The sequence below is a fragment of the Apus apus genome, chromosome 4 (genome assembly GCF_020740795.1).
Source record: "Apus apus isolate bApuApu2 chromosome 4, bApuApu2.pri.cur, whole genome shotgun sequence".
NCBI classification, from domain to species: domain Eukaryota; kingdom Metazoa; phylum Chordata; class Aves; order Apodiformes; family Apodidae; genus Apus; species Apus apus.
The window spans coordinates 61,229,259-61,244,137 of NC_067285.1; the positions used below are offsets into that span (position 1 = coordinate 61,229,259).

Consider the following 14,879-nt stretch of genomic DNA (forward strand, 5'->3'; position numbering starts at 1 on the left):
TATTCATGCCAAATGAAGGGTAAGAGGGTATCATTAACTAAAACATGGTAAAATTAAAGGCATTCCAGTTATGCCCCAAACTCAAGAAATCCAGTTAAGACTGAAAATTATGAGCAACTAGGATGGTCCAAATAGTCTTAATGAAGCCTTAAAACCAGGTGATAAGTATGGAAGTACAATTAATAGGACATAAAGTTTGGGGCCAAAGATTGCACTAACCCAGTTTTAACAAGTCCTCCTTGTTATTTTTAGGGTTTCAGCATAGGGCAGGGATAATGTTGCCCAAGGAACCTTGACTGCATTTCCAAACCACACAGCTTTCATTTAGGTAATTTGAATACTATGGATGTCTATTAATGTGTAGCAGAGGAAAGGAGGTTTTATGCAATCAGCCACAATTTAGCATTAATTTTAAAAATAAACAGCTTTTTTTCCAAATAAAATAAAATAAAATAAAATAAAATAAAATAAAATAAAATAAAATAAAATTGGGGGTATACAGGCTTGTCTTTAATTTACCACTAAAACAACGTTCAAAAAAGAAAGCCCATTGTGGTGGTAACAATGGAGATTTGTAACATGCTTGCCTGAAACAACAAATCATGGCATACAAGTAATACTCTAAACAAGTGACTTTGAAATGGAATTATCAATACACATCCAACAGAATGGCAGATTTCAAGCTTTTCTAATCACTTGTTGTATTGATCTTGCTGCAAAGCAGAGCAACTTTCCATTCATCAGGGCTGGATGTCATCAAAGATGCACTGTCATCAGTTTTCTTGCACACCTGCTTCTGAAAACTAAACTGGTTTCATTGACCAGTTTTACAATCTTTTAACTAAGTATCTTTACTATTAGTATGAAACCTGAGGCTTCAAAGTCAACACACATCACCTCTGCAAATTTTAGCTGGATGCTCCACCTTCATTACATATGTAAGGTTTTTTGATTGAACTCCTTTCACAGCAGAAGAATGAGACCAATTCTGATTTTTCCAAGTGAGGAACAAGTTAGGCAGAAAGTTTTGACAAGCACCCAAGATGTAATATTCTTCTATTCAGAAGGAAGATTATCAGCTCTCTGTTTCTACACTACCAGGCTGTCTTATATCTCAAGTTTTCAAGCTATTACCCAGTTATAACAGCTGCTTCTAGGGTTTTTGTGACTCCCTTTTTTTGCTGCTATTTCCACTGAGCAACACCATGTGAGAATATTTAAACTGTGAAGACTTGCTTTACATAAATGGTAATGAATAGTGAAGTGTAGCAAGGCTGATTAATCTCAGGAATTTGACAGCTGTACTTCCTGAATTTTTTACCAATTAGCTGATGAAGAGCATTTATGTACTTTGTTTTTTGTCCTTTCCACTCTCTGAGTTTCCTATCAGGAGCCCATGAATGAGGGTTGTAAAATGAACAGGGACCATAGAAATGTAACTTTGATTGCAGAGGCACCTGTCCAATTTAGGGCCTAATTTTATCAGGGGTTTAATGAACTGGTAAACAACAACTGCATCAAAGAACTTCTTGTCTTTAAAACATGAGTGTATTTCACTTGGTGTACCCCCTACAGAAGGGTTTATACCTAGCATAAGGGTTCTTTATTCATCAAGCTACCTCCTGAACCATCATTCACTTTCTACTTTTGCTATAAATGTTAGTAACGATGTTAAAAATGTTGAAGTCCACCAGTATTAAGATAGGTGCACATATATCTCTGTGAGGTAACGTGTGTTTTCACTCCATTTCAGAAGTAAAGGGTTTACAAAACATTTTATATGAAAAATTAAAAGTTCTATATTGGGGCCAGAGATGTTTAGGCAGGACAACAAAAAATCCAGCTTGGATTTTTGTGTCACGTGTCATTGCCGATAATGAGGATTCTAGGAGCTGATTGAAGTAATCATGCTGATGCCTATTTGGGAGCTGCACAGCATATTTTTAATTATGTTCATGGTCCCAAATTCTACATGCACAGGAACTCAAGTACATCTCCTACCTCTTGGATCAGAAACTTGCCCTGTCACATCTCATTTCTGAATTAGCGACATTCCCAGGCATATATAAGTCAGAAAAAGAAAACTTGAGGTCCTGAATCAGAAGGGATCAGTATCATATCCCAGACAGAAACCAAGACCAGACATTCAGGAAAGCAAAGAGGAGAGGTGAGAGGTGAACCTCAGAACACTCCCACCTCATACTCTAGATGCAATATAGGGTTAAACCAATCAATAAAATCCAACTAGATTTTTTCCATGGATACCATCAGATGGGGACAAAATGAAGGCTATGCAAAGGCCATAAGAGTGGATATTTTCCTCTCAGAAGCATAAAAACTTTTTTAATTTAAATTTATCTTACACATTCAAAATTCAATTTATATGCTCAGGACAGAGCAAGACAGAGGAAGAACTCGGAGTAGCACTCATATTTGTTAAGCTGCTGCCAATGGGCCAAATAAAAATTAAGAGCTTCCTGTTTACAGTTTCACAGCACTGTCCCTAGAACCTAAACACACTGGAGTTATATCAGTGCCAACACATTGAAAGAGGCAAAGTTAGCAAAATCATGGGCATTGCCTGTTTTCCTAGAAGTAGTAACGACAGGATAAGATAATTTACAATTCCAAGCACACAGAGTGTTGTTTTATTTGTTTGTTCATTCATCTTTCCGCTACCACTTTCCATCCTTCACCACCACTTCTTCTATGGCACCCACTTTTGGTCATACCACCTACCCACACAATAGAAGAGGCAGTTCTTCCATCAGCAAACCGGAGCAGCCCAGTCACTATCCAGTAGGGACCAGCTGGGCATGGTTCAGCTTGAAAAACAATAACTAAATCTCTCAAGCTCTTTTTTAGTCATAAAAAAAAAGAAGTATGTTACCGTTCACATAACAAGACCATTTGTCAATATCCAAGGTGTAGCCTGGCAAACAGGAGCAGATGTAGGATCCTGGAATATTGATACAGGTTTGGCCACAGGTTCCCACACCACCTTCAAGGCACTCATCAATATCTGAAACATGTTTTTTAACAGGTCAGGAAAATTCATCTAGCGAAAGCAAGGGAGAGCAAAGAGAAATAATACCCTTGACATAGTTGTCTGATAATAAATTGGTCACAAAATTTAATATCCCATCATCACAAAAGGAGGGGACAATGGCTGTATTGCTTCATGCCATTGGCTTTAGAATTCTTGTGTTGTCCATTTTTACATGCCCACTGATTTTATTTAAATTATTTTTTTTTAAAAGACTGCCCAGGAAAATTACTATTCTCCCCGGTGTCTGGGCATTCTGGACTCTGATTGCCCAAACACAGAAAACAGATTTGTTTCATACTCCATTTTGGTGATTTGCATTGTAATTTGCTACACAAATGCAGCTTGCAGCTGTTTCCATGGGAAAAGGGAAGAATTTTGCCAACAAATTAACAAAATTTGCAAAACAGCAAAGCAGCAAACAGACTCTCACTGCTCAATTTTATTTGAGTCAACTCTTAAAAATACATACAAAACACTAAAACCCCCACTGTATTCTGAGAGCAACAAGCCCAAACCAAGACAACTAGTGAACTAATTTAATCTTGGGTTTTAACTGATAGATTAGGCTAGAGCCTTTAAGAATTAAAAGATAATTATGTATTTACAGTGTTTTACCAGAGCTTGAAGCAATAACTATTAATAAAGTCCTAAATTACAGACCTTATTTTTTTTAAAAAAGACATAATTGAGAAGCATACATTGGCACCAAGGGGGGAAAGAATTTAACTCCTTTGGCGGGGGTTGATTGTCCCAGAAAATTTATGAAAACTTCAGTTCCTACTGCAAATAGATGCATCTGATAACAACTTCTTGAGGTGCTCGACACCTAGCAGTACCATATCCAGGGATATTTCTCATATAGCCACTGTGAGCATTGCTCTAAGGAGCAGTATTTTTTGGTATCAGTGGCTTTTGTTCTGGATTTTAGCATCTAACTTTGCACACACAATAAAAAAGGAATCAACACAAGTTATTTTAAAGAGACACATTTGATTAAGTCACCAAAGGACATTGGTTCATAATGACATCTACATGTATACTGAGTTTTTCCAAGTATAGCTCACAATTTTTAATTTATTTTTTTTTCTGTATTCCTGATCAAGAATTCAGGACAACAGAAGAAGAGCTTCTCCTTGGGTAAATTCTCTTAGATGATCATTTGAATGAAGTGCAAATTATCACAGCGCTTCAGGAGATCTGTGAGTGTTAGGTGAGGATTCCCCTAGTTCAAAGGAGGTCAGAAATGGCACCTCATGATAACTACAAGGAATTGCAATTTAACCAACTCACACCAGCACTTTGAAACCTTCTCAGCAACCTAGGCAGAGCTAAGCTACCAGATCTCTGATATTCCATGGGTCTGGATCACTGTCTACTTTAATTGCTTAAAAAATACCCACATGGAGCAGAAGTGTTCAGGGGTGTCTTCTGTGTCAGTTACCAAAGCTGTTAAAAAATAATGACATTGCTTTACAGCCACCTAACGTGTCTGTACAGACTAGGGAACATTTAAGTACTGTTTTCAGAGTTTTCCTGTAACGTTATGTTCCACACAGCAGATGAACTAATTTGACTATGAATGAAACTTAATCAGAGCGCATGCAACTGATTTCTGTTGAACAGATTATGAAGGTAAAGCAAAAGCATTTTCAGCAGCTTAATTCCATAAAGTACTCTAATACTAACCCACAATCTTCTTCAATCAATCAGCTTTCAGATGCATATTTTCCCACACGTACAAGGAATGTACATGCCATTCTCCACAGTATTAAAGGAGTAACTCCTCCAAATCCCCTCTAGCAAGGTTTGACTGGCAAGTTTACAAGTGGCTGCAGAAACTGTGAGCTCCAGGTTGCCAGTTTAGAACTAGCTACTTCTGGCTCACATTGTGTGGATTTAATTAAAATAAAAGGGCTCTTTGATAAGCCATAAAGAAGGACTCTAGTGACCTCATCTCATTGTCACAGCTGCTGTCAGTATCAGCAGAGATGGGAAGGAGTCTACAGGCATGAACGCTGTATCTCTCCCTGATGCGCTGGTTTTCAAATGAAGTAACTGGCTGACTAGCCACCACTATAAAAGCAGGTGCTAGACTCCATTGATGAAGGCTAATCAATATCCTTTTATGAAAACAGTGGCTTGTTAAATAACCAGTGTTATTTCTCTGATGAAATCACAACTATGGAGGATAAATGCAACTGTGTAGAGATAAGATTGTTAAAGACAGAGATCATTTGATTATGCAATGTGAAACACTGATGAAAGAACTAATATTCAATCACAATAAGGAGCACATTAAATAAGAAAGACAGGCCTAACCTACATACTGTATTTGGAAGACGGTTTATCCTGGAAAGGATTTGTATTCATTCTGGACAGAAAGCTGAACTCTTAGCATATCACTGGGCAAGAAAATTCAAATTACCACACATAAAAACACAGGAGAAATTGAATGGCCGTGGGAAAACAATTTTACTTCCGCATATGGCGGTGGTCAGACCACACTGGCATGCTGTTTGTATTTCTCAGATACAGGTCGCTAAAGGATCCTGAAAAATTAGAAAGTCTATACAACAAGGATAAAAAGCCTGATTCGAGGGTAAGGAAAAGTGCCTTTCTAGGAGACACTTAAAGATCTCAATCTGATTAGATTATCAGAAAGAAGCTTGGGAGAAGGATTGATCACAGACTATAAATACCTTCACAAAGAAAAAGTACCTTTCTGAAGGATCCTAATCTTTTGCAGATTTAACAAGGACTGATGGCTGAGAACAGAGCCAGGGAAATCAAATTTAGACATTAAATTCACATTTTAATGGGAAGTGTGATGCACTAAGGGAACTAGCTACCAAGAAAAACTGTGAAGAGAGGATTTCAAGTTTATCAGTCTGCCCCTTTTCATCACCACCAGAGCTCACATAGTAAAGCAAATGCCACACATACTGAAAAGGGAGCAAACTTCCCAACTGAAGAAAGGCTGTAGCGAGGGAATAACTGCCTAATAAAAGAGAAGGGGATCAGCAGCTCAGCCACTGGTGAATGCCCCTTCTAGCAGCAAATGGGAAGAGGCAACAGACACAGCACTATTGTAAAACATGCTGCAATGCTCTGAACATTCAGCTTTTATGGCATTAACAAAGGAAGAGGGTGCTCTTCTTTGCTTAAAGTAAAAAAAAAAATATAATAAAACTTCTAAAATGTTCTGTTTCTTAAGGTCTAGGAGAACTCTATCACAAAACAATCCATCAGGTGTAAGCAGCAGTGTCCTCACCTGCACTCTTAGTGCCAAAGCAAAGCACGGCATTGCATCTTGCTATAGTTGTTTTATGTGTCCTGGCAACCACATCCCTCAGTGGGAACTTAACCCTGTGAAAGGAATCGGCTTAGGGAGCACAAAAGCTGTCTGCAGTGCCCTGACAGCCAGCCCTGAAAGGAAGAATGAGGTTCTGCTCAGTTCTCAAAGGCTTCTTTATGCAAAAAATGCCTTGAGAATCAGCAAAAGCGATGAATCATGTCATCATGATGTTGGCAGCTCTCAATGACTTTGCATACAAATATGCTACTTTGTTGAGAGTCCTGAGAAATGCTCTGGTTGTAGAAGGTGAAGCATTAGTATGCCTGGCAGGGATACAGAGAAACCACAGTGACCCAGAACTTGTGTTTCATTATGGCTCCAAGTATATATACATCTTATACATAAAATATACATGTGCAGATACACGCAGTCAAATACCCTCACTCAAATTTTGTTCTTGTGAAGCTGGACTGGGGATTAATTCAATCTTCTATATCTAGCCAGCACCATACTCTTTTCAAGAAGGTCAAACATGAAATTTAATCTCTGCTACAAAGAAGGGAGCCCATCCTATTTATCTGTTTTGCTAAAAGTGTTGAGCTCAAAGAACAGGAGATAGCCAGAAATGGAAAAAGATGCTCTGTCAGCAGACCACAATAAAGCAGATGAGACACAGCTCAGTATCTTTATCTCTAATTTTGAATGAGGTTTAAAGTACAACCTGATCACTCACAGTTTGTGAGATGATAGAGGATGTGCACTGCTCAAATACTATGATAAGAAATACAATGTGAATATAATGAGGTGATTATCAGCTCCTGGACTCTTCCAGTCTTGAGACACAGAGGTGATTATATCACAGATATGATAGCAAGAGAAATCATATGATTTAACCAAGTATAAAATAGAATTAAATTTGGAATGGAAGGAAAATTCAGAAACCACTCAGAGACATCTAGAAGAGAAATGGCAAAAAAGTTCTCAAGGGACTACAATATCTTTAGTTTTCTACCTTTCTAGTTTCAGATGTCAAGGGTTTGGGCACTAGAATGGAAAAAAATACACTTGGTTTTGTCTTCAAAATAAATTCTGTGTGTAAATTAGTCATTATAGAATGGACCTCAACCCCCTGGATCCTGCAACTTTCAACACATCGTTACTGGCTTGCCTTTCAAAGATGAAGTTCCCAAGGCTGTCATCTGGCCCTCTTCAAAAGGCACCAGCAAATACTGTCATCCAGCTATTTTTAAAATCAGGTTTCAAATTAGAACTAGAAAGGGATTAGAAGGACTAAAAGGTAGTAAGTTTTGTTCAAAAGAGAACACATAATTAATATTTGCTATTTTCCACTGAGCAAAATAATTATGAGTCTCACAGCATTAGACACTGGTCCTGGAGTCTGTGCCTTAGGTCTCATCAGGATTAAGCTACATGTGGTGTGTGATGCCATTTCTGTCATTTCTTGTAATATTTTCACCTCCTTCCTATTTTTATCTTGAGTTTTTATGACTAAAGATAGTATTTGTCCACATTCAGCCAGATTCAACTTCCAGAGAATTCAATGGGACTCATCTCATTAATTGGTCAGTGGGTTTAGACCCATGTTCAAAAATTCCTAACACTACTTGGGAACGATATTTTCAAGGATCTTTCCACAAAGCAATATAATATGAAGTGAGCTAGCTGGAAGACAGCTACTGAAAATAAGGAAAGAATCATTCCTTGACTGTAGTTCTTCTGAAATTCAGAAGGATACAGTGGGGTCTCAGTAGGTTTATCCCTATGTCATGACATGGGTAGACAATAGGTTCCCCATTTCATTGGCTCCTACTGTTGCCAATGCGATGCTTTTAAAGAAAGGACAGCTGTGAATTAGTAAGGTTTTGGCATTTTTTATTTCTCAGAGTACAACTTCAGAGATTTTAACAGTATGTCTTCAGAAAGCTACATGGAGCAAAGGGAAGCCAGGATTTAGCTAATTAAGGTGAATTTAAAGACGTAATACAGAAAGAAATAGCTTAATATTCTGCATCACCAGTTCTGCATGGCAGAAGAATGGCAAACAATAAGAAAGAAGGAAGGAAAGCTTCAAACACTGGAAGAAGCATCTAACCAAAAGAGCTGACCCAGATAGCTGCAGTTGTCACCTTCAATTGCAGGCTGTAGCTCTGTAAGAATGTGCAGCATGCTAGCCCTGAAGAAGTGACAAAGTCTGATCAGTTAATGACAGTAGTAGAGATGTGCAGAATTTAAGAATCTTCAGTTACATAAAACTTCAACAATGTGAGTTGTGTTTTGCCTTCTTCAAAAAAAAAAATTAAAATTCTGTATTTGTTTTTAAATAACTATATTCTTTCACTTTTAAAACGTACAAAGTGAGTATTCAAAGTCAACCCGGATGCCAAAGTACACCTCTGGTCCTGCAGTATCCAGAACATAACATATTTACCTAGGGTAGCCGAAGACTTACAGACTCCAGTAACTAGTCTAAAATTGATAATACAAGGGGCTGCTTTAGGTGATTCTTCAGATAAACAGTGCAATGTGGGAAACTTTTTGGTCTCACAGGGGAAAGTATCTCTATACCATGAGAAAATAAAACAAGTTTTGTTAAAGTAGTACTTCAGGAGTGCACTGGCAACAGATTCCAACAGACATGGGGCTGGTGTACCATTAATGCTTATATGGTCAAATATGTTAAAAATCAAAGATTTCCCAGGACCGCATTTTTACCATGTAGGAATAATAACTTCTGTGTAGCCCAGACCATTTTTCTTTTAAGGTAGAAGATTCTATGTTTTCACTGATGTCTAAGAAGGATGAGTTATTTAAAAGTGACTGAATCCCTAGTCCTGACATTAGCTTAAAATAAATTATTAAATCAAGATGGCAATGTCAAAAATGGCAGAAATGCTTCCAGCTCTACCATAACTTTCTGATAACCTGATATATTCACCAGGCTAGTCTTGTTCTGACCTCATGATCTGTTCTCCCATACTTTCTCTCTTATGAATCTTGCTGATATGGGACACACAGCCCCTCTGAAAGGCCTCTTCTCTCTTCGCATACCAAGTCAGGGTTCAAATAATCTCTCTTAAAATAACTGTATAAAATTATGTGAGACATTTAGAGTTAGGTTTCATTATCCTTCCACAGGATGAGAACATCTTTGATCTTTGAATATCCCTAGAAATAAAAGGAACTAATTAAGAAGTGAGCTATTTAGCAATGTAAGAAGAGCATGACCTAGACCTGCATCTGTAGTGGCAGTATGGAAAACAAAACTAGAAAAGCCAGCACACTTCCCAGTAAGTGTCACTGGTAAGAGTTCACTAGCAGAGAGCAGACATCTTCTCATTTCAGGGTAGCCCTTAAGGCTGGCAGGATGCCACCATGATCACAGACAATAAAGAACATTTTACAACTGGCATATTTATTACAGCTCACCAAGAATGGCCATCAAGCCACAGTCCAGCTCGTTGCTATTGTTCACAGTTCAGTGGTATGAGTCATGTCTCCCACTCACCACTTTTATCCCCAGTATTACCTTCAAAGCCTGCCTCCACTTCCTACCACTTGCTTCCTCTGCACCCTACATCTCACACAATGAATGAACCAGAATATCTTACATCTGATCTTCTGACAGAACACAACTTGTGTATCTAGTGGTCAAAGGAAAAAACAGGGGAAATCCATTCAACCAAAGCATCCTTCAGTCTTACATATCATGTCAAAATTTCACCTTTGCTTAATCCCCTGTAATCCAGTGGTCTCTAATTATAAAGATACCCTACCAGATTTATTCTTTGCTACATGGAATAACTCAGAGTATGTCATAGTACCGTTAGCTCTTACACAAAATATTTCTTCTATTTCTTGCAGTTTGCTCAGCTACTGGCCATCAGTTTTAGTGCTTTACCTAGAGTCCCCCCCATTCACACAGCAGCTGAATGTATCTAATTTTCAACAGAAAATAATAAGGCAGTGCAGGTTATGTATCCATTAATGGAAGAGAGAGGTACATCAATATGCAAAATATGTCAACTGAAATAAAATAAAACATCTTTGCAGCTTTTTGAATGTCAATATTTGGAGAGCATTTTCACTCCTTAAACAATAGTCAAACAATTCCCTTCATGTCAGCAGAATTCTCCTGTTACACATGACCTCATAATTGGATAACACAGTAATGTAGAAGTCATAACTAATGCATATCCTAATTAGCTTGTGGAAGCTACCTACATATTAGCAGTTTAAACCTATAGGAGAAGCTTTGTGAAGTGCAACAGTTGCTCAGGATGTGACATACACACTGCAAATATTTCAGGATGAGGTTAGGGAGAACAAGGTTTAGTCTGGTCCCATGGACCGTATGGCCATCAACAGCGGAGGGGACAGATGCTCTCATACAGGAACACCTTCTGCTTTAGCTTGGCCTACAGGGAATCTAATTTCTGCACTTTGAGAGTGCTCCACAATGTGAAGATAAGCACAGTAAGAGGTGCCAGCGTGGAGATTAATGTCAGAAGTGTGCTTCTCATTTGGATTCAAGCATCAGAGTAGAAGCATCCTAGGTGTGTTTGGCTCTCAGATAAACCTTCAGTCAAGTTTATCATTTGTATGTAAAAACCACTAAGCTCCTCCTCTCATAAAATGAAAGCATTTAACATGCATACTTCTATTTTCCGCTTACAATATGGTATTTCTTGGCAGAATGCACAGAGGAGGCACCTGTTATTAAATCACTGGAATCATGTCAAGAATTGAGTCAGAGCTTCTGAAGACCAAACAATCTAAGGCAAAAGCATTAACTTCAAGTATTAGGTCTTATTGCTTGAATCCGTACAGGTTGTTTCCCCATCTCCTTACTTCAATGCCCACAAATTCACTGGTTCTGGCTTTCTAAAAAAAATGGATTGAAGGAAACAGGGTAGGGAGAAAGGTTCTGTCATTCTTTGTCTTATACTTTGTAAAGAATAGGAACCTGAATTTTAGGTTCCAAATCACTGGAGGTGACAATACTAATAATAGCATCATGTCTTTCACCCATAGTTTCATACTACAGTATCAAACACATCTGCAGTTCACGTATTGTATGAGATGTATTATTAAAGATAAGCACACATATCTACATGCACCAATAAAACCAGAAAGAATAGTCTTTAAAGTTATCTAGACCACATCTAAGTATATACTATTATACTTTAAAACTAAATTACTCCATTAAAACATTTTCAATATGCATACAGAAACACACCCATACACAAAGTTTACACACGTAGAAGCACAAATATATGCATGTGTATGTATCAAAAATATGGAGACCCTAAAACTTTGACAAGGAATTTTGGTAACTAGGAAACAGTTCAGGTTGCTTAACGATCATATAAAAGTTTGTCCTGCTTTCTGAGAGTTAAACTGACAGGCAAATTACTGAAATAGAAGGTAAATGAAATTAGTTCATTATGAGAAGAAAAATATATCAAGAAGCTGATCTTTCAGTTCTGCCAGTACAACACACAAGTAATCTGTAAAAAACTATTTGAAAATTATAAAGCTCAATTAAGGGAATACAAATGCAGCTTTCTTAATCTGTGAACAGTCAGCAACTTACCTATACAAGCAGAGTTTCCAGTCTTTAATCTGTATCCGTTAGGACAGTTCCAGTGCTGCAGAACTGAAAGGCTGACAAAACCAATTTTAAAAAACACTGGCAAAAAAGCAACAAGGAATAGAAACATGATCTTGAGGAGTTTCTGAACTGTCACTAAAGAAAAACTAGCTGTATTCAGTCATATCCAGGACAAGATGAGCTTGTGAAATCCCAAAAGGTTTCTGCAATCTCCCACTTTACACTCAGACATCACAATACCAAGTTTTATCTTTGCCTTGCTTTTCTTGTCACTTTAGCTCTTACTGTGTCTGACTACAACCTTGAAGAAATTCCTGGGAGGTTTCTTCCACACACACGTCGGGTTTTTTTCTCTCTCTCTTTCATTTCTTTTTTTTTTTTCTCCTTTGGAAGCCAAGTACCAAATGCCTGACACTCTTGCCACAAATTTAACACAGCTTAAAAGCAACGCTCACAAGGATCACTGCAAATTTCCTCTCAGCTAGCGAAGCTGCTCTTTAAATCTTAAAAGCAGTGAATTTGGAAATCTGTTCTCCTCAACCCCCAAGAGAGTACAGGGAGTGAGATCTTCAGGTACCCTCCTCCTCTAAATGCAGTTGCTTTTTACGTACAAACTTGGACGGACTCCTCTTTTCTTTTTAAAGCTCTGCTTGCCCCACCTCTTCTCTTTTTAGTACCACTTGAGTGAACCCTGTGTTTGCAAATAGTAATGTAGTCAGATACTTACTACAGGGAACCGAGCCAGAATGCAGATATCCAGCCACCCATAATAAATACAGTCTATTTAGAAAAGCAGCCCCTCCTGCTCGAGAAGTACCTGTAGCATGCTAGCTAAGTTTGATTTCTCAGAGATTGTAGCCAGATTTACACCATGCCTGTTCAATCACTATTAACCACGTTCATTTTAATATTGTTATATGTTTTATCACAGAAACAAACTTTTTCATCTCAACATTTCATGCAAAAAGGGAAATAAACCCTCTGGTTTCTCCCATTTATTTCAACTGGAAATACAAACTGGCTTAAGGTCAAGTTCAGATATAGGGTATGTGTTTGCAATTCTGCCTTCAAAGAAGCTGCAACAATCTCTCTCAGGTCTGAATTCGGCCCTTTTGCATTTCCAGGAAAATACCTGCTGTCAGAGACCAAGGACACGTGTTCTGAGTCTGCATCTATCACACATGTTGTGGTCATTTATACACACATATCAGCACTGCTGCTGTGATGCAGTGCTCTTTTTACATCAGTTTTGCAGAGGTACATAAGCCAGAGATATTTCAGGTGCATCAAGCTCGTAATTCTTCCAGTGTTTAAAAAAAGCTCCTTTTTCCTAGTTCTTTGGCCTAGGCCGGCAAAGCTCTAAAGCACAAGCATAAGTGATTTGCTGAATTTTTAATGTGCTGAGATTTAAGCGGGTGTTTAAACGGTTGACTGTGCCAGGCTTTGCTGAGCTAACTACTGTGAGGCATTCTGTTTCTGTTCCTTTTCTTCTTTCCCTTTTTAAAAAATATTTTCTTTCTGCAGTGTTGTACTAGAATAAGTATCAATACAACAGCTGGATACAGCAGCAGCATCAGACAGTAACCTACAGCTGTATGACTTCTATCTCTGGGAATTCCAACCCCTCCCAGATATATTTGTCAGAATTGATAAGAGTCCAGACTTCCACTGTCAGAAAGTAAGAAGCATGAAACCTGATTATAAATTCAGCCACTCTCCATTAAAATCAATTGTTTCTTGATGTTTCTGCCTGTGTGTATGCACATTCTGCTTGCCCAAGCTTCACTACTAATGCAGCTAATTACATCTGGACTGACAAATGGCAGCCATATTTCCATATGCTCTGTTCAGAGCCGAGACTCTATTCTGTATGCTATAAAATACAATAACAGTAACATAAATTATGCAGGGCCAGGCTCATGCCAAACAGCATTTGCTTCTCCACATAGTGCCCTAGAAAAAGAAAGGGCAACCAATGTGAAAGCACAGTATAATCCCATCTAGGATTACAGGATCCTGCCCAGGAACTGTGTTACGTTCCTCATGAACCTCTTTTACTAATTCTGCAGCCATTGGTTGCTCCTCATACAATTTTCTTCAGTGTTCAAGCTGGGAACACACAAACTAAACAGCTCAAAAGGAATGTGTCACTTCTTTGTGAGCAACCTCCTGCAGAGTGTTTGCTAGACCATGAGGGTGGCCACCCCAACACAGACCTGACCTCTTCCAGGGCAGGCTCAGACAAACTCATTGAATGAGCCAAAATGAATAACCTCTCCCTTTCCTATGAAAACCCAGAAGCAATTTCTGTTTTACTTATATTCTATTACACTCTCAGACACATTGTCTTTTCTGGACATCTCCTTCAGTCTTCCCCATCCTTCTCCATTTTCTCTTTTTTCCTGTCTTCAAAACACAGTCAAAGGCATGTCTCAAAATTTCTCTTTTATCTCTTAAGTAAAAGTGAAGTCTGAAGCCAGTATAACAATGATCTTTTCTGGAAGAAGAGATCCCTTCACTGTAATCAGGTAAAGAGTGGTCAATAAAGTAATAAATTTTATCATCCTAGAAGTATAGGAATGGTTTAGAAATGAGAATAAAAATATCTTAATATCAAGATTACTCTTTTTATCCTCAAAAACCAAACATAGCTCAGATCAGAATTAGCCCTATACCATTTTTCAGCAAGTGGTTCAGTCTACTGCACACAATAATTCCTTCACACCTGAAGTAATTTAGCATTTAAGAATTAGTTCAAACATACTTATACAAAGCAAACTATTGTGTGTGCCTACAGGTATTAAGTACAGCAATTTACTTTAGTCTAACACTCATACGATAAATTACATTAAATGCCATTGTAGCCTCATTTGTGAGGCTCACCACAGAATCACTCCAAATGA

General features: G+C 38.1%; 1 protein-coding gene across 5 annotated transcripts in view; it reads right to left on the minus strand.

Moving 5' to 3' along the window:
• The window catches only part of EGF (epidermal growth factor), a 62,732-nt gene extending 50,166 nt beyond the window's left edge, over window positions 1-12,566 (minus strand). For 4 of the 5 annotated variants that reach the window (XM_051619012.1, XM_051619011.1, XM_051619015.1 and 1 more), the window contains exons 1-2: window positions 11,959-12,566; window positions 2,891-3,022 (exon numbers count right to left, since the gene is read on the minus strand). In XM_051619012.1, the coding sequence (XP_051474972.1) occupies window positions 2,891-3,022; window positions 11,959-12,085 (259 nt within the window). In that variant the 5' untranslated portion in view covers window positions 12,086-12,566. The remainder of the gene's footprint in view (window positions 1-2,890; window positions 3,023-11,958) is intronic. The other variant, XM_051619014.1, reaches the window with a different exon arrangement.
• Window positions 12,567-14,879: the final 2,313 nt, after the last annotated feature.